The 23,584-nt window shown below is 41.5% G+C and overlaps 1 protein-coding gene across 5 annotated transcripts in view; it reads right to left on the bottom strand.

Annotated features, from left to right (window-relative positions):
* Positions 1–23,584, bottom strand: part of sbno2b (strawberry notch homolog 2b) — a 68,190-nt gene that overhangs the window by 9,571 nt on the left and 35,035 nt on the right. For 2 of the 5 annotated variants that reach the window (XM_008300126.1, XM_008300152.1), the window contains 21 exons: positions 10,955–11,131; positions 9,400–9,486; positions 8,532–8,637; positions 8,227–8,387; positions 7,976–8,109; positions 7,694–7,784; positions 7,425–7,568; positions 7,136–7,253; positions 6,938–7,043; positions 6,605–6,758; positions 6,343–6,519; positions 5,817–5,914; positions 4,908–4,990; positions 4,445–4,627; positions 4,095–4,216; positions 3,844–3,975; positions 3,563–3,698; positions 2,111–2,223; positions 439–510; positions 193–301; positions 20–91 (listed from right to left, as the gene is read on the bottom strand). In XM_008300126.1, coding sequence (XP_008298348.1) covers positions 20–91; positions 193–301; positions 439–510; positions 2,111–2,223; positions 3,563–3,698; positions 3,844–3,975; positions 4,095–4,216; positions 4,445–4,627; positions 4,908–4,990; positions 5,817–5,914; positions 6,343–6,519; positions 6,605–6,758; positions 6,938–7,043; positions 7,136–7,253; positions 7,425–7,568; positions 7,694–7,784; positions 7,976–8,109; positions 8,227–8,387; positions 8,532–8,637; positions 9,400–9,486; positions 10,955–11,131 — 2,575 coding nt within the window. Of the gene's footprint in view, positions 1–19; positions 92–192; positions 302–438; positions 511–2,110; positions 2,224–3,562; positions 3,699–3,843; positions 3,976–4,094; positions 4,217–4,444; positions 4,628–4,907; positions 4,991–5,816; positions 5,915–6,342; positions 6,520–6,604; positions 6,759–6,937; positions 7,044–7,135; positions 7,254–7,424; positions 7,569–7,693; positions 7,785–7,975; positions 8,110–8,226; positions 8,388–8,531; positions 8,638–9,399; positions 9,487–10,954; positions 11,132–22,870; positions 23,283–23,584 lie in introns of those variants that run through there. The other 3 variants (XM_008300159.1, XM_008300135.1, XM_008300144.1) reach the window with 3 other exon arrangements.

Consider the following 23,584-nt stretch of genomic DNA (forward strand, 5'->3'; position numbering starts at 1 on the left):
ACGCCTTTGGGTACTCTACCTTTCTCAGTACTGATCCCAAAGCGAGACTCCTTACAAAAGATGCCCACGTCCATCATTCCAACTTTCATATCTGGAAATAAAGAAAAGCAAAGTTGTTTTACTGGTCAAGGAAAATACATTTTCAACCGGAAGATATTTTCTGTTTACCAGTCAGCAAAAGCTCAAACATACCTCTGAAGAATATGGCTTCACCCCCAGGGTAGCCTTTGGGAGGGGGCACCTTGTTCTCTATGTGGCCAAGAATTGCTTTGGTGATTTTATCGAGAGCCTTGGTACCGTACTGTAAGAAAAAGGGACATGTAATTGGTGTAGACAAAGGCTTGTTCAGCAAAGCAAATCAGCTGTTACCATAAATTACACAGGCTCAGACAGATCTTAGACAGAAGACTATTTTCAGAGCTTGTTGAAGTTTCTTACCTTATTCTCAAAGTTGTACTTGCTCAGGTCTCTGGACTCAGTTGCTCTTCTGTCTCCGTGGGTTAATGCACCCTGAAAGGTGGATTAGCAACAGTGTTAATATTATTAGTACCATTAGGTTTACAGCCTTCACAGCATCATCACACTAATGCAGCCTGGCGCAGTGACGTGTTTGCTGTTTATCTGAAATGGTAGAGCTCCTTATTTAATGTGGCGCCACTGCTCAGCATTGGAATGTATTACTATTGCAAATAACTATCGGATTATATATGGGTACTACAGTAGATTTCCTATAGGATCAATGGGTGGGTATTTACAGCGGTTTTCTAGTCCTATAAACCATAAATACTTTTCAGTTCAAGATACTTCACGTGAGATGCACAGTGTATGTTATTATATTGCATTAACTTGAAGAATTTGGTCAAATCCTTTAAAATTACAACCTTTGATTTCAATCAAGTCAGTTCAGCAACTATGCTGATTGGTCTGATGTAATTCTGTAACATTATAGTGATGGGTGTGGAACTATAATAGAGTGGAAAACACAGTCAAATAAACAAGGACTTTACTCTGCAAAACGCAGAAACTCGATAGCGTGCCTTCGTGATGGTACGCTCTGGTCTCTACACTGGGTGTCAAAGGAAACTGATGAGGTTCAGGTGTGAAAAGAAACGTTTTCTTTAACCACAAGTTGACAGTAGTTTGTGCATCTGAGGATTCCAAGTGACATTTCGCAAAGAGATTCAGTCAACTGCAAGATAAAAGTGAATTTAGAGACGTAACAAAGGTTAAGGATAATTTAGACAAAACCAAGTCAATAGCAGACCAGTCCTGTAGCCAGCTGCTGACTCACTCAGAAAAATGCCTTGAGATCCCAAAACAAAGGGATGCCTTAGCTAAATAGGACTTCACTGCTGATCTGGAGTCAGCTACTTGTAAAGGCATTCAGCCGTTTTGCTCGACTGACTGTGTTTGCGTGCACTTGTGTTGTATCGGGTTCAAGCAGGCAGACAGACAAGATGTGACCTATTCTTGATACGGATTTACCATACGCGGTTGGCAAACGCAGGAGCGACTTCCTGGAACAGCCAACCCCTTGCACCCTCCTTGCACTTTTCCCAAAAGAACTGTCATGCTGTGTCACTATGGAAATAGACGACTGCTAGTGCAGAAATGCATCGATAATTGTGGAAAATAACTGTGGACTTATAAATTATCCAGACAAGCTCTTTTGCTTTTTCTGCTTCATCATTTTTCCGTTATTGAGCCGAGGAAGGGAAAGACCCAGAATCTCTTGAGGTTTGTGGAGAAAAGTTGATGCAACTTCAAGGGAACCAACAATGAGAGAGACTGTAGGGAGCTTGAAGACAAGGGAATATCCCAGTGAACAGGAAGGACAGAGGGTGAAAGCAGGGTGAAGAAACAAATGGCAGAGTCACAGGCAAACCAAAGCACGACAATCAATAAACAGAAAACAGAAATCCTCTCTGTTTACAGTGAAACAATTCGTCTCACACGCCATAAGACCACAAGATGAAAAGGATTATTTTCCCTTGAGACAGATTTCACTGTATTGAAAGGGAAGATAAAGGAAATGTGGGACAGATAATTGTGGAAAACAACAGAAGCAAAATGCAACACACTCCCATATATGTAGGACTACGATACTTACCAGGCTCTCCAGTCTCTTAGCCACAATGGAGGCAAAACGTCTCTCCCCAGCTAACTCTGAGATGAGGAAGATGTACTCCGGCGCCGTCACCTGATTGGACCGATGGGTTCGGCCTGGAAAGATCAAGGAAAGGTGTCAGTGAGACAATTTGAACATTCAGAACATTCAGAGAGATAAAGACTGCAGCCTGATCGTGCTCTACAGTGTTAATTAATAGGACAGTGCAGGATTTTGTCCAGCAGCTCTGCATTTAACAGACTTTATTGGGATCAACAGCCGGACAGACTGATGTAAAAACATGTTAGGTTGCTGGTTTTAGTTCAAAGCGAGCTCCATCCAGTGACAGAATGGATAAATAATTACAAATAGAAAAGTAAGAAGGGGGATTTTTCCTGATGACGTGATCTGTATCATTGAATAAAATCTGATCTTGACTCTGAGAGATGATCCTCCCACTAGTTTGATGTTTACATGGAAAAACAAAAAACTCTCCACAAGGTTTTTCTTTGGAAGTCTCTTCAGAATATGTTCTGAGTAAAACACCATGTCTGTGTTTGTACAGCATGTGTTTTTGCATAAACAATAAGCTGCCGAATGAAGCAGTTTGCAAATGATGCTAACAGTGAACTCATCCACAGCTCTGTGATGGTGTGGATGTTTCAACATGCAAAATCTTTATGACAGAGGAGGAAGAGATTGAAAGTTTTTTAGTACATCCTCGTGCCTTTCAGCATACCAGTACTGGTATTCATTATTCCTGACATCAATTCAGACCACACCACTGAAAAACTGAAAGACACCGCGACTTCGAACCACCATCAGTCCATCAGTGAGAGCATTTGCCCTAATTTTGCAACATCACAACATGACATGAGAGTAAGAAATAAAACATGGCAAACCTCCTTTGTGTGACCCTTTTCTGACCTTGAGGCAGCAATACCTCTTCTGCAAGTTTCTACATTTCAAACATCCTTTGATCCCAGCGTTTCTGCCTGGCGCAGGAATACGTATATGTAGTGGGGAGTAAATAATAAAAAGCTGACGTAACCATGACAAACATAAAAAGGCAGATCTGTCTTTCAACCTGTTGCATCATGCATCAAGTGCGGCAGCAAAAAAAAAACCTTAAAGCTCATTGATAAAATTGGCCGTTGGTGAAAAATTACACTCAAGCAACATGTTGGTTAAGGCTACATGAAATCTGTTTGACACTTTTCTAACATTAAAATAGCTAGGAATCAGGAAAATAAAACTGACTTGCGTATAACATCCAGCACCTGACAGTAACTACTTTTAACTAGCTTGAAAAAAATACGTGCACAAAATGTTCCCTGGCTCCTTGTAAAAGCTTCTTTCAATAGAAATAAAGAATGTCTTTTTCATATTATTGTCAAGCCCTAACTCCCCTTTACCTTTGAAAGGCTCATTGTAAGATTACATTTCCTGACTTACCAAACTGCTGAATAGCCCTGTCTGCACTCCAAGGCAGCTCCAGGGTCATGTGGACCCGGCGCCTCTGGTTTTTCACTCGCTTATCCGCTTGCAGGGAAATCCCAGAGCTGGCTGCCTCTGAGATGATAGCCACCAACTGCAGGAAACAGGTTTGGATTATTGGTGGAGATGTTCCTGAGCTATGTCTATTAGGCGACATCGCTTTTAAAAACAGATTAGTTGCAGCTAATTAAGTCATGAAAACAGCAATTTCGTATGGCAAGATCTATTTAAAAGCTGACCTTCTCTCCGCTCATGAAGCGATCTTTCTCCTTGATGTTGATGTGGTCAATCGTAAGACCTTGCTCAGCCCGCGACTCATAATGGACGCTGCCGTCAGGACGTCGCACCACGCGGCCTTTACGCCCAGTCATCTACAGACAAAAGAAATTTAGGAAGATGTTGTCACTGCAAACAAAAACAGCTGGTGGCGGTGACAACTGAAGAACATGTAAATCCCACCGGCAATATTTAAGCACTTAAAAGTTCGTACCTCAGAGACTTTATCTGGTCCTCCGAACTTATCGATGAGCTCATCCAATGTATTGAGAGGTAGTTCTTTTCCCAGTACTGATATTTTGTTGAGGAGGCCCTGCTTCATCTCCTCTATCCTGGCTGTGAATACAAAGCAGAGTATGACATTAACTACAAAAGCCTTGCAGGTCTGAGTCATTAAAATAAAAGGGCATGTAGGGCTATAGTGTCAAGTGGAAAGTAATTCTGTTGTCTGGACTTGTATCTGTTTGATCCACATACTTCTGAAAAGGCTAAAATATCTGCCTTTAACTGATCTTCTCACGCATCACTGAAGGGAAAAAAATCTTTAAAAAAAACCCTCCTTACCTGTCTGGCAGCTAGTGTGGTTCACAAAGATGACGTCGTCGTTGTCGAGCAGGGAGTCTGGTGAGGAGTTGGAGTCTGTGTCCATGCCTTCGGAGTCGCTACTGCTGTCGTCAGTGATGTTGATCACGCCGCCGCTGTCCACTGTGTGCTTGGGTACCTTGGTCTGGCGACCTCTTGGCTTCCCTGATTGGTAGCAACAGCATGTAAAGCGTTTAAGTAAAAAGGAAGCAGCACCAAAACACTTGTGTTTCATTTACAGAGATGATCAGAAGCAAAAACAGATGTAGAATCCAAGAATAATTGTGTTTTTTTTTTGTTTGTTTTTTTAGAGTCAAGGATGTCAAATACTTCACAAGCGACCTACTACAATAGTGAAAAATATAATACAGACACTGTTCGCACATGACATGATTTCGAGGGACACATGCTGGTATGGTGTGACAAAAGCATCCGATTTACTTACGTTTTCTTTTATTCCCAGGTGCCTTTTCTCTCCTCTGTTTCTCTGAAGGGAAATGCTTCGTTACAAGGGACTGGAATACTCCCCTGGAGTAAAGGAGAACAGAGAAAGAGAAAGAAACTTTTATTCTGAGAGCAAAGCAATCAAGACAACACAAGGCAGTTGTGACAGTGAGACACTTTGTACATTCCTCATTTAGCCTCATTTAGCTGTCAGGTTTTGACAGGCAGATGAACATGTTGTGTGTGATCTAATGTACTCAGACTTTTAGGTATGTCGGCTGCGAAAGGTTTAAGTTCAGATGAGTTCAGGGCGGTAGGTCCTTGTTGTTCTTCGTTTTTAGTGGATGAGTCATGGGCAATTAAAGCTGCTAATAAGTTAAGAGTTTTCCTGGTTTGATTGAGGATAAATGGTGAGGATTTAAACCATACAGACTGAGTATAGACAGTATGTACTGAGGACAAGTTCTCCAAACGGGCAAATTATCTGGCTTGGTTTGATGACACAACAAAATGAAATGGAAGAAACCCAGAGACTATACTAAAGACTACTGCAGAAGCCTCTTGGATGCGACTTGAAATGTCTTCAAAAACCTAAAAGAGAAATCCAGCGGCTTTTTCACTGAAGCTCCTTGGATTACCATGACTTGGATGCCGGAGAATATACACAGACATAACCACAGACTATAGTCTCCAGCCAATGGACAATAATTTTTCCAAACATGGTCAAATGTATCAGAAAATGTATTATAAACCTTCTTGTTTAGCTGCAAAAGTTTTCTGATGCAACTATGAATGTAGCTGTTCAGACAGTGCTGCAATGCAATTATAAGGCATTTTGTCATTTTGTACATGAATCTATCAACAGAGAAGCACTAATAAACAAACAGACAAAATACTCCTTTTCACTCACTCTGCTGCAGAAACAAATCTGTCAAGATGCCCATCATTCTCATCCAAGACTTCTCTGGTGCGAGATTCTCCAGTGGACTGAAGCCCAATAACGATGCACTGTGTTGGAAAAAAAATTAAATGCACATCAACAAACTGAGCACGTCCACGATGCTACCTGAAGTAAATTTTAATGAGGACTCGTTTCTGGCACCATGATAGCAAATATTAGAAAATCCTTGCGGACTTTATTTTAACTGAAACAAACTCGAGCCACACTGAAACATAAAAGCCACTGCTGAAGCCTGACTGATGCTTTCAGCTTCAACAAATAATTCTTGAGCAGAGAAAGTGAAGTACTGACTATGATTCAAAACAGAGCTCATTTACCAAAAAAAGTAAAAACTATTCTGTCCTTGCAGTCCTTCCACAGTTCTCCTCACTTATGTAACACATATAGAATTTCAGCTCTTGCTTGGACCTTCATCTGATAATGTCTTGATTATATACACTATATGACTCAGTGTTCAAGAGTGTGTTGTGCTGACCTTTCCAGCCGCCAACTCTTTTTGGGCCAGCTCCACCAGGCAGCGGACCTTGGCAGCGATACAGAGGTATTTGAAGAAGCGCTGGTGAGACGACCAGAACTGCCCCCACAGAGACTTCCTGCTGACCAGGCCCAGCTCGTCAGCTGCGCGCATGAACACTTGCAACGCCTCAGCCCACTGGACACAGATTCCAGATGTGAATTTTGACATATCAAACAAGCTAAAAGTATAGAGATATTGCAGTTAGAGGCAGGACACTCACCAGTTTGGCAGCTTTGTTATAGACCAGTTTGAAGTCGCTGTCCAGTCCAATCTCTTCGATGCGGAAAGACACACCTGAGAAGCTCAGCTGTCTGGCAATGTACATCCCGCTTACTTTCATGTCCATGGCAACAATCTCCATGGCCCCGACACCTCTGTATACAAAAGGCATATAAATTATTCAACATTATTTAATCATGGATCAACCGGCCATAACCACAACCTGATTGTGAAGAATTTTCCAGTAAGCACAGCAATTTGAAGCGATACATCCACATGATTGAAAGGCTCGGGGAAAACATAAACGCTCCAGAATGAATCTGACAGTACAAACCTCTTCTCGATGGCATGCAGGAAGTCCTCAAAGGTTCTGAAGGGTGTGCCCTCACCCCAGATTCCCAGGCGGCTCATATAGATCATGTTCTTTGGCTCAGAGGCACCTGGAACAGAAACGACAGAGGTATGTATTTTAAAACCTGCTGTATTGCATTATGTGCATGTATGTGCGTGTGTTTATTTCTTGTTGGCCTACCTGTGGCACTGGCATACACCACTCTGGCCAGTGGCAGCTTGTTTTGAAGGTCAAGCACTGCCTTGCCCATCTTCGTAGACGTGGCATTCTTGGCTTTGTGGCATTCATCAAAAATAATCTTTAATAGTGAGAGGTCAAGGACAAACAACACAAACATGTAATGCCACTTTGTGTGAAACTACTGCTGGATATGAGGATGCTCAAACATGCAAATATAAGCAAGACAGCACATGGAACAACACACGGAATGCCAATTTGCGCTCGATGTGACATTGAAATGAAAGGATACAACTCCATCAAAGTCTGGCTTGCACCAATCCAGGATCTGTTTAATCCTCGTCCGATGCTGCCCTCCCGCCTGGCTCTCTCCAATCAGGGCAGAGTAAGTTGCAAACAGGACTCCTTCTGAGGTAGCTGTGTCTCCATACTTTATCTAACAAAGCAAATCAAACATTTAAAAGTCGAGAATATGGTTCTTTGTTTCATCTCCTGCTTTGACAGGAGCCAAGAGCAAAACTAATATTCTCAGCTTGAAACATTAATTCCACCTGCACTCACCTTGTTTAAGGCATGCACAGGAATATTCGGTGCATCTATGTCTTTGAGATCTCTCTCTGCATCAAATTTCAGGTCATTGGATATGCTGAACCTGGGGGCAGGAACAGGAAAATCAGTAATTCAGCCCACTTTCACACAAACCAGCTCCTACATGCTCAGTATAATCTGGCATGCGATTGGATACAAAGCCCACTCTTAACAAAATATACTTTTCAATCACGTAAGCTATACCTGTTTCAAACTAGTTTTATGGTACCACTATGCGTAGTAAACCTCTCTTACCATAGTGCTTTCTTCCTTCCCTTAAGGTTGTTCTCGAGGATGATTCCTGCCACGGTGCGTCCCTTTCCGACCCCTGCCCCATCTCCGATCAGGAAGCCTGCCCTCTGGTTGTTCTGGAGAATCACCTCGTGTTGCTGAGGGCGCACAAAGAGCAAATGTATGAACGAAAACGCCAACATAATCACAACATTAATCATTCATAGTTCCTAAAAAGAATAAGTGCTTTATGTATTGTGAGCTCTTGCGCGTACCTGGCAGGCATAGATTACAGCCTCTAGCTGCAGAGCAGACAGCAGGCCACTGTTAATAGTTGATTCAGGGATAGACAGAGTGTATGTGATGTCAGGAGGAGGGACACTGGATAGCGTGTTGGTTTCCACCACTATGTCAGGATGGGAAATTCCTATAGTGGCTGCAGAGGGGGAAAAAAACACAGAAAGGCTGTTTAAAGAACGGAAAGTCTTATAAACATGTTAACAGAAAACTGCATAACTACCATGTTATATCAAGAAAAGAAAAGAAATGACGTGTAATTAGGTGCAGTCTAGTCGCGTACATTTGGAAGGTCTGTACTCAGCATATGTGTCTACATGTCCCAGTTCCTCCGTCTCCTCTTCCTCTGCATCCTCTTCCTCCTCTGGTGCTGACTGGGTTCGAGCAGCCTAAAAATCACCACACAGACTTCAGTTATACAGTTCATTGTAGCATTTCTTGGATTTTGGGAGTTTCAGTTTAGGATGAAGACAAAGTAATAAAGACACAGTCGCTGAAAGTTAGAAGCAGGTTAATAAGAAGTTAGCACAGCACACGTGGACTCCTTATCAAGAAACATTAACTGGTAGAAGAATGAAATAACAAATGGAACTGAAAAAATACATAAAATCAGTTAAAGCAGAATGAATGAGAGCTGTGAAACATGTAAGCATGGAAGTGTAGCGCTTGACACATTCAGGCAACGTCAGCTTATTGTTATCTGAGAAAGTGGAAATGCAGAGGATCCCTTTTTGACAGACAAGCAAATATTAAACCGCCTCTTCTCTTGTCACATCAGAAATTTAAATTGACAATGGGCGGATATAGTGTTATATATCTACATCCTCTGTGCAACATACATCTGCAGAATGTCCAATGTGTGCAACATGGAGCAATGCTTTCATCGTCTGTGATAATACAGACTTTATGAAGGGGGCACAGGCATTGCAATTTCACTTATCAAGTACTGCTAACTTGCTGTACTGCTCTGTCAAAATGTGATCCCCAGATTAGTGGCTTGTTTTTGTGTTAAACAATCTACGGCTGCATATAATACATACAACATAATCTGCGTATCTGTGCATTAGTGAAAGCAGCTGATAAATAGACTCATTGAGTTAGAGAGTAGAGGTCTTATTTTAAAATCAGATTGGAGAGATTGGTGTGGCTACCTGGAATCCTCCTAAAGGTGGTGTGCTGATAATAGCGGTTATATCATCCAAACTTGCCAAGCCTTGAAACCTGCTGGTGCCATTCTGCTGTCAACAAAACATAAAATGAAGAAATGCAAACTCAAACAAACATTGGGCCAAATGTATAAGAAAAGAGAAACAAAAAAATGGAGTGATCAGACGGTTTGTGTTTGTCTCTATATGCGTGTGCATGAGATCATGTGGGCACTCCACGGATGTCTTATAGGACAGCACTCAACAAAATGCAATTTGCTGTCTGGCGGTGAAAAGCCAGCTACAACAACAAAAGGCAGATATAGCCGTGTATGTCTGGGAAAATGGATGAAATGAGGGCAGAATGAAAAGGAAAACATAAAAGGCTTTCAGGAGGCAGAAAAAAAATAAATGTACTCTTATCATATCAAAAAGAAATCCTCAGACCCATCTAATTCAAGGAAGGCTCAACGGCAACGCAAGCAGGGACAGAGGAACAACACTCGAGAATAAAGTTGCTTTCTTCGGCTCATGAACTTCGAGACCAGGAAATTACGTATAAACCTCTTTTTTCTGTATTGCTGAGTCAACAGCAAGCACAATCAGAGCTCAATTAGAGATATTTAACAATAAAGAGTTGTCAGAATTTAATATTGTTTTACATTTTTTGTTGGCAAAACTAAAGAGAGAAGGATATCTGTGTCCTAGCCAGGTAAACACTTACTGAGATTGTTGTGTCCCTGACTATTTGTCCAAAAATTGTGCAGAGACTAAGACATGGGTAAAACAGTCAATAACAGGCCAGCCTAAGACCCATCCATCCATCCATTATCTATACACCACTTAATCCTCACTAAGGTCACTGGAGCCTATCTCAGCTGACTTGGGGCGAGGGCAGGGGACACCCTGGACAGGTCACCAGTCTATCACAGGGCTACACTTAGAGACAGACAACCAAGCACACTCACATTCACATCTACGGACAATTTAGAATCACCAATTAACCTCAACATGTTTTTAAGAGGCCGGAGAACCCGGAGGGAACCCACGCTGCCCTCACCGGGATGCGACCTTCTATCTGCAAGGCAACAGTGCTACCAACTGCACCACCTTGCAGTCCGAAGCCTAAAACCTTTATGCAATAAACAGACAACTAGTTAGCACAGGGTTAACCATTTAACCGTGGTACCAACTGACTCCCCAGCAATGTGTTCTATCAAATTAACTATTTAAAAAAAAGAATTACACTGAAGCCTGGGTCAGAACTGAGTTGCAGTGTAGAAGATATTGTCTGTATAGTTTCATAAATATGAACATGAGCCCAGCAACACCATGAAAGTCCCATCAGGGAGTGAAGCATGGCAGTGAGCCAGGGCAGCACTCACGCTGTTCACAGCATAAGAGGGACAATGTGACCCTTGTTTGCTGTGTGGTGTTAAATACCCACCTCCTCTAGTAAAGACATACGTGTGTTGATTTAAACACATCTGTATTACATAATAGTTGTGCGAGACGTCGGTGTGGTTTTTGGTAGTGACGTGTGTGAGTGCTTACTACTGACCTCCAACTGGCTCTGTGCTGGTGTGGTGGTGGTACTAGTGTTGACGTCCCAGAGCGTGGGCACTGTGTCTAGGTTGTCTGTGCTGATGAAGGACTGGGCATCAGCATACTCCGACAGTGAGTCAGCCGGAGAGGAGAACAGAGAGTTTGTGGAGAGGTCATCAATGCAGGACAGGTCCTAAAGGCAGAGAAATACAGCAGGCGTTTAGTTCAAAGTCTAAAACAGGACAAAATTTAGGGCAGAAAGTTGAGCTTATCGAGATTTCGGCACTGAGAAAGACAAATGCAGATTCCTAAGTCAGAACTAATATATACAACCACATCAGCAAACAGCCCCTCACCATCACATTTTATGCAAACACAGAGGAGGATTATGAATCTTAACAACACATCCGATATCAGACACAGTGCACATCATGCATCACGGGAATAATGTGTGTACTGAAAGAAAAGAGGCGTGAAATGAGCATGGACGGGAGCGAACCTTGGACAATAAAGGTGCCACATTCATTTTGGATTTCAGCCTGTACTGCAATCTTTTGGGAGTAATACGAGTAGCCTAAACAAAATGTAATCACACACAGATGTGTGAGAGTAAGCATGTAAAATAGAAAGCGAGGGGCAGGCATAATAAGGCTGCTTGTGTGTGTGTGTGTCATTTCAGCTATGGCTGCCTTCCAGTCGCCCCTCTATTCATATCCTTTCCAACCCATTAGCATGCCATGTTCTTTAACTAGCCTCTCACAGGCACCCCTGGGCCCCCTGAGACTTATAAACATGGATGTGGTGAGATAGGGATTGAGTGATGGCGGTGGTGGGGCATGGAACACAACGACAAACCATACAGAGGAGAGACTGTTTTTGGAAATGGGACTATGGATTATTGTGTGGGTGTGTGTCTGCCTCTATGAGGAGTGTATGCATGTATAAATTTAAACACTCTGGGCCATGTGTGGAGATTCCCACACCCCCGTGTTCCAGATACACCCTCCAGAGGACCACGAAGCAGCCTTGAAGACTACCCAAATGTTCTAGCTTGCCAATTTATTGCACTGTTTGCCTCATTTTAAAGGGATTGTTCCACATTTTAGGAAGCATGCTTACATCACACAGAGAAGATTGGTAATTTCTGTAGTGTATGTATGAATCTGCAATCACCTTTCAGCTAACTTAAGGTCCAGCTAAGACACATTAAGGCACACAGGGCTAGTCTTTTTGCTAAAACAGTTAGCTGTTTGCTAGCAGAAGATTTATATTTAGTGTACACGTATGTGACTTCTTGTATGAATCAGTCTTTTGATTCAAGTCTCAGCAACAACGAGAATAAGCATATTTCTCAAAATGTTGACCTTTATCTTTAAGGTCTAGGTGTCTCTAGAGATTCCCCCCAGCACAGTATAGACACAAATAATGGTGAGTGGTGTTAAGGCACAGAATGCTCTTGAGAGTGAAGCTGACTTTTGTAAGAAGAACAATACTCTGCTGTGGGATCCCAAAGTAAAAAGGTCCAGGAACAGATATAAATGATTAGCTGTGCTGCTGACTCAATTTAACAATATGCTGCTACTGATTAATGCTGAGAATTTGCGCTGACTTCGGTCATAGCTGCCTGTTAGACATTACTCACAGTTCAGCAGAAAATGTTTCACAGCCATGAGAGGAAAAGATGTAGAACTGGAAGTGTTAACCTGACGACAGCAGACAGACAGAAACTGGCTCAGCCCTGCGTGTTCCTACATATACATGAATGTGTTTCTTGCCCTCTGATGTTGGAGAAGCAAAGCATCCTACTGACTCTAACAAGTGGATGTTTGTGCTTTGGAAAGAGTGCTTTTTCAAGGGTACAGCACTCAGCTTATCAGTGTGTGCTGGTAGTTTTATGATTATGACTTGCTCTTCAACTCTCTCTCCCTACCTTTCTCTTTCATTTTCTTCCTTTGTTTGTGTGTGTCTGCATGTGTGCGCTTCCTGAGGGCAAGATCAGGCATGAGCTCTGCAAGCAAGCTCTCCAAAGTTGCTTTACCCTGCAGACAGTTAAGTGGAACAACTGGCTTTTGTGCGGTGACAGAGGGGTAGACGGAGACAGTGTTCTTGTAAAATACCACAACCGCTCACAAGCACATAACCTGTCACTTTCTACCGCCATTCCTTTCTCCATTTTTTTGTTTATCCTGTCAACTGTGTATCTCATCCTATTTTGTGTCCTCATTCTTCTCTCTACACCCTCCTTTCTTGGCACCTCTGACTGAAGATAGATGAGTAAACAACACGGCTTGGAAAAGGGACACCATGTCACCAGAGGCATCATTCCATGGAAGCAAAATTGCGGAAACACACAGATAAGCAGTGACACATTTATTTCACCAGATAAAATAACACTGCTTGGTATTTTTTTTTACAGCAAATCCAGCTGCAAACATTTGATGAAAAGTTCATTAAAAACAGACAAAATGTAACCTAATCAGATTCTATATGCTAGCTGTCAGTCATGTGTGTTCGTATGCAGCCCTGGCTTTGTCAAATGGAAACAAAAAAAAAGTGACTCAGACAGATCCACACAACAATATTCTAATGTGTCTTGAGTACATTTGTGTGTCTTTGTGCACAAGTCACGCAGAAAGAGAAGGACAGGGGAGATGGAGTAGAAGACCAGTGGGAGGAAGAGGGATGGTAAATTTGTCACATTCTTACTATCTAAATATGCGAACTGGCTAAATATCAACAAATTTTCTCCAGAATCGCAGACTCCACCTTTAAAATCTTAATGATTTCAGTGTGTTGCATTACAATAAACTGAGTTCAAGTTGAAACTCATCGTAAATCACTTTGTTCTGTAAAATATGTGATTTTGTGTTTAGGCCTGTGGGTTATTGCTCTGTTAATATGATGCGACTTCTGGCTTTTCTGCATCATGTAAACCCCTGTAACAGGGCGTACCATGCAAATACAGTGTTGTTATTAAGACAACAAACCTGATATAGGGGAATGACAGAAAAATGCAGCCGTTTGGTTGCTGCTAACCAAGATATGTCCAACCTCAGGACCATGCTAATCGAGTTGTTAAGCGGAGCGTAACAGAGGCAGCAGTGTTTGTCCCCCGGCAGGCCCATACCCAGGGCTACTTCATCTACTGCTCCTAAGAGTGGGCCCTGCCAAGCAGAGATAAGGCTTGAATTCCAACTGCTCTGATGGTAATCTGGCTCCTTCCACAGCACACAGCCTCACAACCATATAACTACTAATCTTGCCTCTCTCTCTCTCTCTCTGTCTGTCTCTCTCTCTCTCTCTCTCTCTCTCTCTCTCACTCTTTTTCTCTGCTGTGCAATAAATAAAATATCTGAATGTGTGTGTGTGTTTCTGCATGTGCACGTATTTCTTTCAGGGAATTAAGTCTGCTTAAAATCCTTTATTTTTCTTCTTGGAATAGGTTAAAAAAAAAATCACAGGACGTGTGTGTGTGTGTGTGTGTGTGTGTGTGTTTATGTGTGTACATGTACACAGCAGAGGACATGAAAGCTCATGTACATATTATTTTTCCTTTGTCCCCCCCTCCTGGTTTTTGCCTTTCACGTGTTCCTGTTTCACTTCAGTTTCTCTTCTGCTGTGAATTCTGAAGCCAGTATTATACAATAACTCCCCTACACAGCATAGCATAAAAAACAGACCAATACCGGCATCTTTTTGTCTCGTCTATAACACATCATCTAAAAAACCTTGTGCTAATTCAGAGAAGCTTTGCATAGAGGCTCAATGCACATCTGTGCAGACGGAGCATCATGTATCCACAGAAGCGATAAACTGTATTTGATTGTCTGGATAACGACAGTTGTCTGCCTTCTGTTAACTAATGTAGGCAGCACCACAGTGGTGAAAAACAGCTCCAGCAAGCTCCTCAAGCTCACAAGATGCCTGCAGAGTTACTTGAAGGTTGTGGCTAAAGGTGGTGGTTGGCAGCTTTAAAAATCAGAACTGGAAAAATACACTTCTAAACACAAACCAACCGCAAATCGCTTAACTCCATCATTTGTTTAATCTTTTAATGTTGATGCATTTACTGTGTGATGAGTAATCTTAAAAATGTGTCACGTAAACACCTCTCCTTAAAAAATCCCACTGAACTCACAACCATGTGAGGAAGTTACAAAATTCAGGATAAAATAAATATTAGCAAACACATCACTACAAACAGAAGTATTTATCTGTTGTTCTCATGCATCTTTAACAGTTGCCATGGGAGAAGCGAGGAACAGCCGTTTCTGACATAAAGACTATGCTGACGTTGGTTATGACACATCCCTAATGATAAACACAGGAGCCTCCATACAAGGAAGTCTTTTAGTTAGTTTATTAAGCATAATTTCCGTGTGCCTCTGTCTATAAATGTTCTTCTTCCCTATTAAAGGAAAACTATTTCTAATCAAAAATGCCATCAGTGATAGCCGTGAATTACTGCATTTTGAAGGGTCTGAAATACAAGTGAAGGTTTATCAGATAGCAGTCGTTCTTCAGCATGTAATTAAATGAATATACTTCAAGGGATGCTGCTCGTGTTTCCTGACAATCTCCATTATAAAATAATCACATTAAGCACCGCTATACTTTTTTGTTATTAAACTGATTTTGCTGCTCAATTTAAAATGGTCAGATTGTCTGTGCTGTAGTTCCTGTCAATGTTAACCCGAATGCTATCCGAGGATGTGCAGTATATGAACAGCCACACGCCTCCTGTGACACACATGGTGCTGTCAGCTGTTACTTTTCACTGGCATCTTTTTCTGGGCACGCTAGAAATGTTGACAACAGTTGATATGTCGACACTCCTGTAACGACACGGACACTGTTCCTCACTGACTTCCTACCTGTAAAAAAGCCCAATTATTTTTGATGCAGTTCATGAACAAGTCAAAAGTAGTCGATTTCACGAACCAACCTGAGAAAGAAATGACTTTTTCTGACTGTAGCTTTTGTCACAGTTGAATATCAGGAGACTACAATTTTCACTCATTATCAAATAGTACATTTAAGATAACTGCTCTAGTCTTGGGCCACATCCTGTTAAACTCAATAACCTGCCTCAGTGCAGGGCTAGACCGAGGCCCCAGCCAGACCAGGCCCAGGGCTTTCCCCTCCTACACACTGCCAGCTTGGCTGCATTTCCAAGGCCAGGAAACAAGTCACCCTGGCCTCGCACTTACCCCACACACCCACTCATCCACACGAGCACATACACGCACCTCAAATGACCTCACCAGCTCACCCATACATTTCTGTCATCTCTTGCTTATTCTCTCCCAGTCTTTTGAGCTCCACCCCCCCTTGTTTCCCATCCCTGCCGTCATTTCTCTGCCCTTTCAGCCTCTCTCTTTGTGTTTCTCCTAGTTTTCTTTTCCCGCAATATTCTGCCACAGGAAGACTGTCTTTTAAACCCAACACTTCACTGATATTAATCTGTGTGTAGCTCCACCTTTTTTTGGGATCATAGTACAAACATTATTATGCACTACATGACGGAGATAATTCAAACGTCAATCAAAGACTACTGCTGTATACTGAAGTGTATTCTGGCCGAGACTATAGTAAATCTAAGAGGGTTGGTTTTTTTTGTTTGTTTGTTTATTTGTTTTTTTTTTTTTTTACAAAAAGTTTGGTGAAATTAAAGTTAAAGCTGTCACTGTCACTCCTGTAAAACTACAGAAATCCTTACTTAAAATAGTGGTAGGGACAGGGGTGTGGGAGTCATTTCATAATCAGGAGTCTGAGGGTTTGAAATGTCAATAAAAAGCCTGTTTGTCATGTAGGCAGTGTAAAATGACACTGTCAATTAGTACAGTAGGTGCAACGAAAGCATATCTGTCAGTTTCTGTGGTGTGTGTCTGTGGATGAGGAAGTGGAACAAAAAGCTATTAAGTCGCCCACATCGGCCTTATCTTAACTGACTTAAAGAAGCCTTACTTTCCTCCGAGGTCAGCTGTTGCCCTTGTCCATGCAGACAACAAAACGTGATTGATGGCCCAAGTGTGTGAGCATGTTTGTGTGCGTCTGTTGACGAGGTGGGTCTAGGTCCAAGAACTGAGAAGCCACTACTGGTCAGTGTCTCTCTTTCTGTCTGGATTATGTTATGCCAAGCTGTCTGCATGTCCTACGTCCCTGACATATCTCTTGGGTTGTGACTTTAATAGCACAGCTCTGAGCTTTTCTTTTCCCTTGAATTTACTGGAAGCAGACACTGACTTTTTTGGCAAACCAGCTCTTTTGTTTAACTTGCAATTTGGAAGACTCTTTTGATTTAAGTATTAAATTGGTCTTTTGTGGTGTGTAACAGTTAAGCAGAACAAGTGGTGTGTGGACAGCGCAATCTGCCTTTGACATGCAGACATAAATCAGCTTATCCAGAAACAGAGCTTTGATCAAGGAGTCAATTTGTCCAAAAGCCACTGTTTTTAAAACACATGGAAAGTTTCACATCTGTTTTGGCCTATAAGGCCCTCTAGTCAAACAACCTCCAACCAAAGAAAATACATTCACACACTTTTAAATGTCAGCCACTGGCAACAAAAAGTCATGCTGTTAGCAGCTTCACAGATCACAAATAGCTTTACTTAGGACCCTCACCAGCAGAAAACTGCCCGCTTACCATATTATTTAATCAGTTGTAATAATGGAATTTTAACCATAACCCAGACTGACTCTTTCTGACTGCACTACAATTAGAATCGCAAATGTTATTTTGAGGGTGAATGGTCTGAAAAAATACAAGACAAGGAATACTAATTATCACTCATTATTTCTCGAAGTTTAAAGGTCAAATTGTTGTGTCCTTGTCTTGCACACAGACAGTCCAGTCTAGCTTGTCGCACACCAGCCATCCTAGGCCAATCAAAGCAGTCTACCCAGTCCAACAACCTCCTGACAGGCAAGCCTTCATGTCGTGCCAAGTCTGACTAAAGCAAGCCAGGGACAGCTTCCTGCTTACAAGCCTCCTGGAATTTTCCAATGTTTTCATATGTTCTGGAAAATAAAGGGATGCCATGTCAAGTGTCCCAGCTAGCAGCCAAATGACGTAGCTGGTTAAAAGAAGGGTTCCTGTATGTAGGAGAACCTCAGGCTTTCAGTGCGCTGACTACTACAAAACAGAGGTAACACGATTCTACAATGAATAGGATATTACCAGTAAATAAATCAACAGAGAAATTTCTAATTCTCTGCCCAACAAAGAAAAACAAACAGCGATAACGTAGTGTCAAGTAGCACAAGTTAATAAATAGAAAAAAAAAGAAAAAGAAAGAGAGAAAAGAGCCAAAAACAGCAGCGGCAGAAACCTCACCGGCTGTGTATTCTGGCTGTGCCAAGCGGAAGTCGCCCACAGGTGGGTACCATGAGAATGAATTGGGATTTACAGAGGCATGTTTCAACAGTCTAAACCTATGTCATCAATCAATGTGGGGAAAAAAGGCGGAAAAGAACTGACATACAACACCGTAAGTAAACCGAAGACAATGTCAGAAATAATGTCATAGTTATTGCTTAACAATGAGCCTCATACAAAGTCGAGAAAGCTAAAATGAATTAAATCAAATCAATACTTAGTGTGACCACCATTAGCCTTTAAAACACCCTCAGCTCTTCTCAGTACACCTGCAGGGAACATGTTCTAAGCATCTTGGAAAACTTGCCACAATTCTTCCCTTCCCAGCGTCTACTGTCTCTTCATATATTCCCAGACTGAATCCATGATGCTAAGGTCAGGGCTGTGTGGCTGCCACAACTCCTCATTCTTCATTTTACTGAAGATGGTTCCTTATGGATTTTGGCTGTATGTTGAAGCTCACTGTAATGCTGCCAAACAAATCTGGGTTCAGTGAGAGAGACACCTCCGTGATGGCACTGTGTGATGGATAAGAACTAAAACATCTAATGTGCCTAAAACGTTTGTGCAGTACTGTAAAACCCCAAACATGATGGGCCTCTAAAAGGGTTTGTGAAATTTTAAAAATGCAAGAAAAACAAAGCAGACAAAAAAGGACTTACACAGAATCAAAGTGTGTGTGTGTGTGTGTGTGTGTGTGTGTTATGTGAGAAAGCGCATGTGTGAGCCTGCATCCTCAGTGCTGAGAAAAGTGGATGTGGGGGGGTGTTGACACAAGATGACGTCTCAGGTATGTAGAAATTTCAACATCGTATACCACGCAACAACAACAGGGGTCAACTCTGTCACTTCCAGCTTCATGCAACATAGAGAATATCGAAGAGCAAACAATGTAAATGTGTCAGTTTGTTATAACTTTAAAGAACACTAGTTGCATAAAGTTGAGACTGTTAAATACATTTAGAGAGCAAGATGTGTTTGGTATACAGTCCAACCTGAAACTCAGCGTCTGAAATTAGGCAAGTGTTGGATTATCCTGTTTCACCAGATCTGTGTGATCGACCACAGACCATTTGAAGTTGAATTAAATCAAACAGCTGAAATATATATTCGAAGGTTTTCATTTCACCTTAAAGAACTTTCATCTCTTTCATCCTGTGCATGGCACACACCGACGCTTTCACACACCTGTGGTCAGCGTGCAACTATCACACTGACTCAGGATGGTGGGCTCATTGCCCGTAAATTGCTGATTTGGTTCTTAGCCAAGAAGCTACTGCAACTGAGAGAACTTACTCTTTTACAACCAGCTGACAGTTGCATGTTGGCTGACAGTCAAACTTTGAAAGTTTTTCTGCTGCCTTTCCTGTGACGTGTCTGTAGTTAAAAGAGCTGTCCTAACAACACTTTATGAACGGTACGTACTGAAACTGTTACACACTTTGGGGGAGAGAGAAAATGTTCTTCAGCTTTAATTCAATCTGGTAGAGGAAACAGAAGCAAGGAAATGAACAACAGAGTAACAGCTCTGGCACTCTTCAGATATCTTGACCTGTTTTAGGCAAATCAACTAAACTAAATTTACAGAGTGTCTGTCATACCTTATAGACAACTAAAAAGCTTATAACATCAAGATCTAATGCAGCTTCAAGGCCTGCAATCACTTAAAAGGAACATCTTAGCTGCCAACTACTAAATTTTGATTTACTTTTATTTTAAACTATCTGTTGGCATTTTTGTCTCTATTCAACATCCAACAATATATTGACAGAAACACGACAGAAATTTTCTATCAGAGAGTGAAAAAACTAAATTTAAATGTGCCTTAGCATAGCGTCATACACCGAGCAGCAAGCAGGTACGTCAGGATGTGGATTTTAAACACATGTGACCTACATATGGACCTTGAGAAAAAAAAAAACTAGAGCAGCAAAATGTGCAAACTTCAAAAAGAAAGGCTCCAGCTGGCCAGCAGATATGAATCCAGTATGTTCTCAACGTGACACGATAGGGCTATCTACTGAGCCACTATGACAGCCTTAATCTAATAAAACCACCTGCAATAAATCCTACCTTTAGCCTCATAACAAGCAGTGGCCCACCGGAGGGCTGGTCCTTACAGTAAATAAGGTTCAAAAACGAAAGTTAAAATGATGTTAACAACCTTAGAGCTACCTAAGAACAAAGGAAACCGCATGTTAAGGGGTTAACAATCCACATTTCCCGCAATCTAGAAATCATCTACAAATGGATTGGGCCTTGATTCAACTCTGTAATAATCTTAAAAGTTCTGGTTTGGTGCAGGGTGTTGTTCGTGTTAAAGTGTACAAGGTTTGAGTTGTAAAGCTGTATTATTAAATAGCAGAACTTGCTTAGTACTGTAGTTTATTTTTCTATATTAAAAAAATACAACTTATTAGTCTATTTTGTTGACAGTTTTTTGGGCTTTAAAAAATAATGAAGTGAGAAGCGTTTTCCCATCTTGCATTCACTACAATCAAAAGCTGAATACACAAGCGTTTTACCAGTAAAGACTCATAAGCTGTACTCTAGATACCTCCTGCAGCGGCTGTCTTGTTGTCTATCAGCTGTCAGAACTGAAGGACTTACAGAATCAAGCATTCTGTTTTTCAGTAGCATGAATATTCATTTATTTATTTTTTTTAACAGAAAACAATAATTAGGTAGACTGTTCCCCTGTTATGCTGTCTCCTAACCTAACACCACAGCTTTTCTGCGGTTATAACCGGCACTGGAGTGTGATAGATTTAACACGAAGCTCTTGAAACACGTTTAATTACTACAAGCATTGGTAGACGCTGCGAGTAAAAGCAAGATGTCAACCTCTGACTTTTCTTTGCAGCATAAGAAACCTGCTTATGCAGTACCCTTCCTCTATCTTCTTTCATCTGTGAACCCACCCTCCAAAGCTCTCACTCATCCTCACCATTATTGTTTATTCACTTCCCGTAAGCTTCTCGCCTAGGGTCATGCTTGAGGTTTAGCGTAATACCAGGAAACTAACAACATGAGGTTGGCCTGCGGCACCATGTCCTTAAAGAACAGGTTCATGATTTGTATTGTATCGAAACAATAGTGCATTTTTATTAAAATCTTTTTTTTTTTTAATCAAAAATACAGCTTTGGAAGAAACCCACATGACCCACCTCACTCCATTTGTCTCAGATTAGCGTCTAAATAAAATTTGCAATACATTTTGCACAAAATGAGGCTGGTGAATTTTGTTGACTATTATTTATGTTGAAAGCACATTAGGAGAGTATCTCAAAATGACTATTATCCATAGGAGAAATTATTACAGCAGCAATTAAAAAAAAAAAAAAAAACACAGTTAATCTGCCTACTGTTGTAATAGAGTTTTGTTGCAATGTAAGCACACGTTCCTAATTATATCTGTGCATTGAAACCAACTACAGATGTACAGATACATCCAGTCAGTGAGCAGCCCGCCAGGCTGAAACTAACAGAAGCAAACTGAGTGTGCTGTGTACTTTCTAAAATGAATTTAAGTAACTCTTCATAGCATGAACTTTTTAACCCTGGTGCAATTTGAGTTGCTGACATGGTGAGATTAGCCAATCAACTTCAGCAGAAATTCAGTGGAATTAGGCTCAGCACGTCTTTCTGGAATGAAGTCATTGCACTGATATGAGCTACAATTCCACCAAAACGGTGCAGTGTAATGAATGATGATGAAAAAACAAAACAATGGAGCTCTATTTACAATGCAATACAACAATGGGCATATTTAATAGTCATCCAGAAAACCGACAAGGGTGCTATTTGGCCAGACAAGATATCAGGTTCTAGCACTTACTGGAAGACAGCAAGGAATGAGGAAAACAATCATTTGTCAGAGTTCCTGGCTGTGAATTAGAGTCTCAATGGTTCAGCAGATGAATGACTGGCAGACTGCTCAGTGTTTCCTTTACGCGTTCATTAAACAGATGTCTTTAGTTAATGTCTTAAACAGATAATAAACAAGGACTAGATAATTGTTTTGTCAAATTGGAATTAAGCCTGTTCTGATTCTACAACCAAACTCAACGATGATTTCCACAGAAGATGTTCATAGTCTGACAAATATCTCAGTCTTGTTTATGTGCTTGCTTTGTAAGCATTACTTTAAACTGATCTATGAACTTTTAAAAACAACGTCTGTCACCGCCACCAATGTTTCAAAACAGTTATTTTTATAACAGATTAATTCCAAGTTAGGCCAAGCTCCAGAAAGAAAATAAAGAGAAAAAGGAAAAACAAAGTTCTGCCTCCTTAAGTCTTGTAATTATATGGAAGTCTTTTCCGATTTCATTCAAGGAAGTTAAAATTAAAACACAGCCGTAAGTGGGTAGAAGACTGCTCACTAATCTTATCGTGAAGTTCCTCAATACAGACAATAAAACCTCTATAGCAGCAGACAGTTCGTCATAACAGCTCACAGTTTCCATACCATGTCCATGACATCAAAAATTTTAAATCAACACACTCGATTCAGTGTAATTATACATTGCAAAAAGAAGCAAACAGTACCTTGGGAAGCGGTCGTCCCAGCTGAGAATAAAATTTAGTCCAGAACTGCATGAGAGACATGGGTCCAACCGCTGCAGTGTGGGGGGTATACTACACACAGACACATATGCTCCTGCTTCACCTTGAATCCCTGAATTCGACAGCCACGTCCATGTGTTGGTCAAAGTGTTGGTAATCACCTCAGAGACGCTGCGCTTCCACCCAACAGTGGACTCTCACTAGCCCTTTCACAGTCTCTCTCTGCTTCAACATCTGCCTCTACCACAGGTACGCTCTGGCCAATGAGCTCACACATACAAACTCTGTTGCTCTCGCAAGCACAGACACAAGCGAGTCTAAAACATGCTTCCTGCTTCACCAGGACAGTCAGGTATTTGCATAAAGGGCTTAGTCATAGTGATTGTGGACTAGTTCCTCTGAGCTCAAAAAGGTGGTTGGAGAGTGAGTGAGAGAGCAGAGGAGGGGAGGGGAGGGGAGAGGTGGGGAGAAGAAGGAGGGAGGAGGGGAGGAGCTTTCAGGAAATGATGCTTTTGTTGGTAAGTGACTAGAGTTACTGGCAGTCGGGCCCATTTTACTGTACATGGTGTAACTCAACCGCATTTGTAGTGTAAACAGTATTGCGCTCTGGACCTGGCCGCTCCTCACACCCCGCTGCTTACCGCTATGTTTAATGGGCTTGGGCCACTATTTAATGATTATTATATTTAGAGACTG

The sequence above is a fragment of the Stegastes partitus genome, unplaced genomic scaffold, assembly GCF_000690725.1.
Source record: "Stegastes partitus isolate 25-593 unplaced genomic scaffold, Stegastes_partitus-1.0.2 Scaffold33, whole genome shotgun sequence".
In the NCBI taxonomy this organism is placed as follows: Eukaryota; Metazoa; Chordata; class Actinopteri; family Pomacentridae; genus Stegastes; species Stegastes partitus.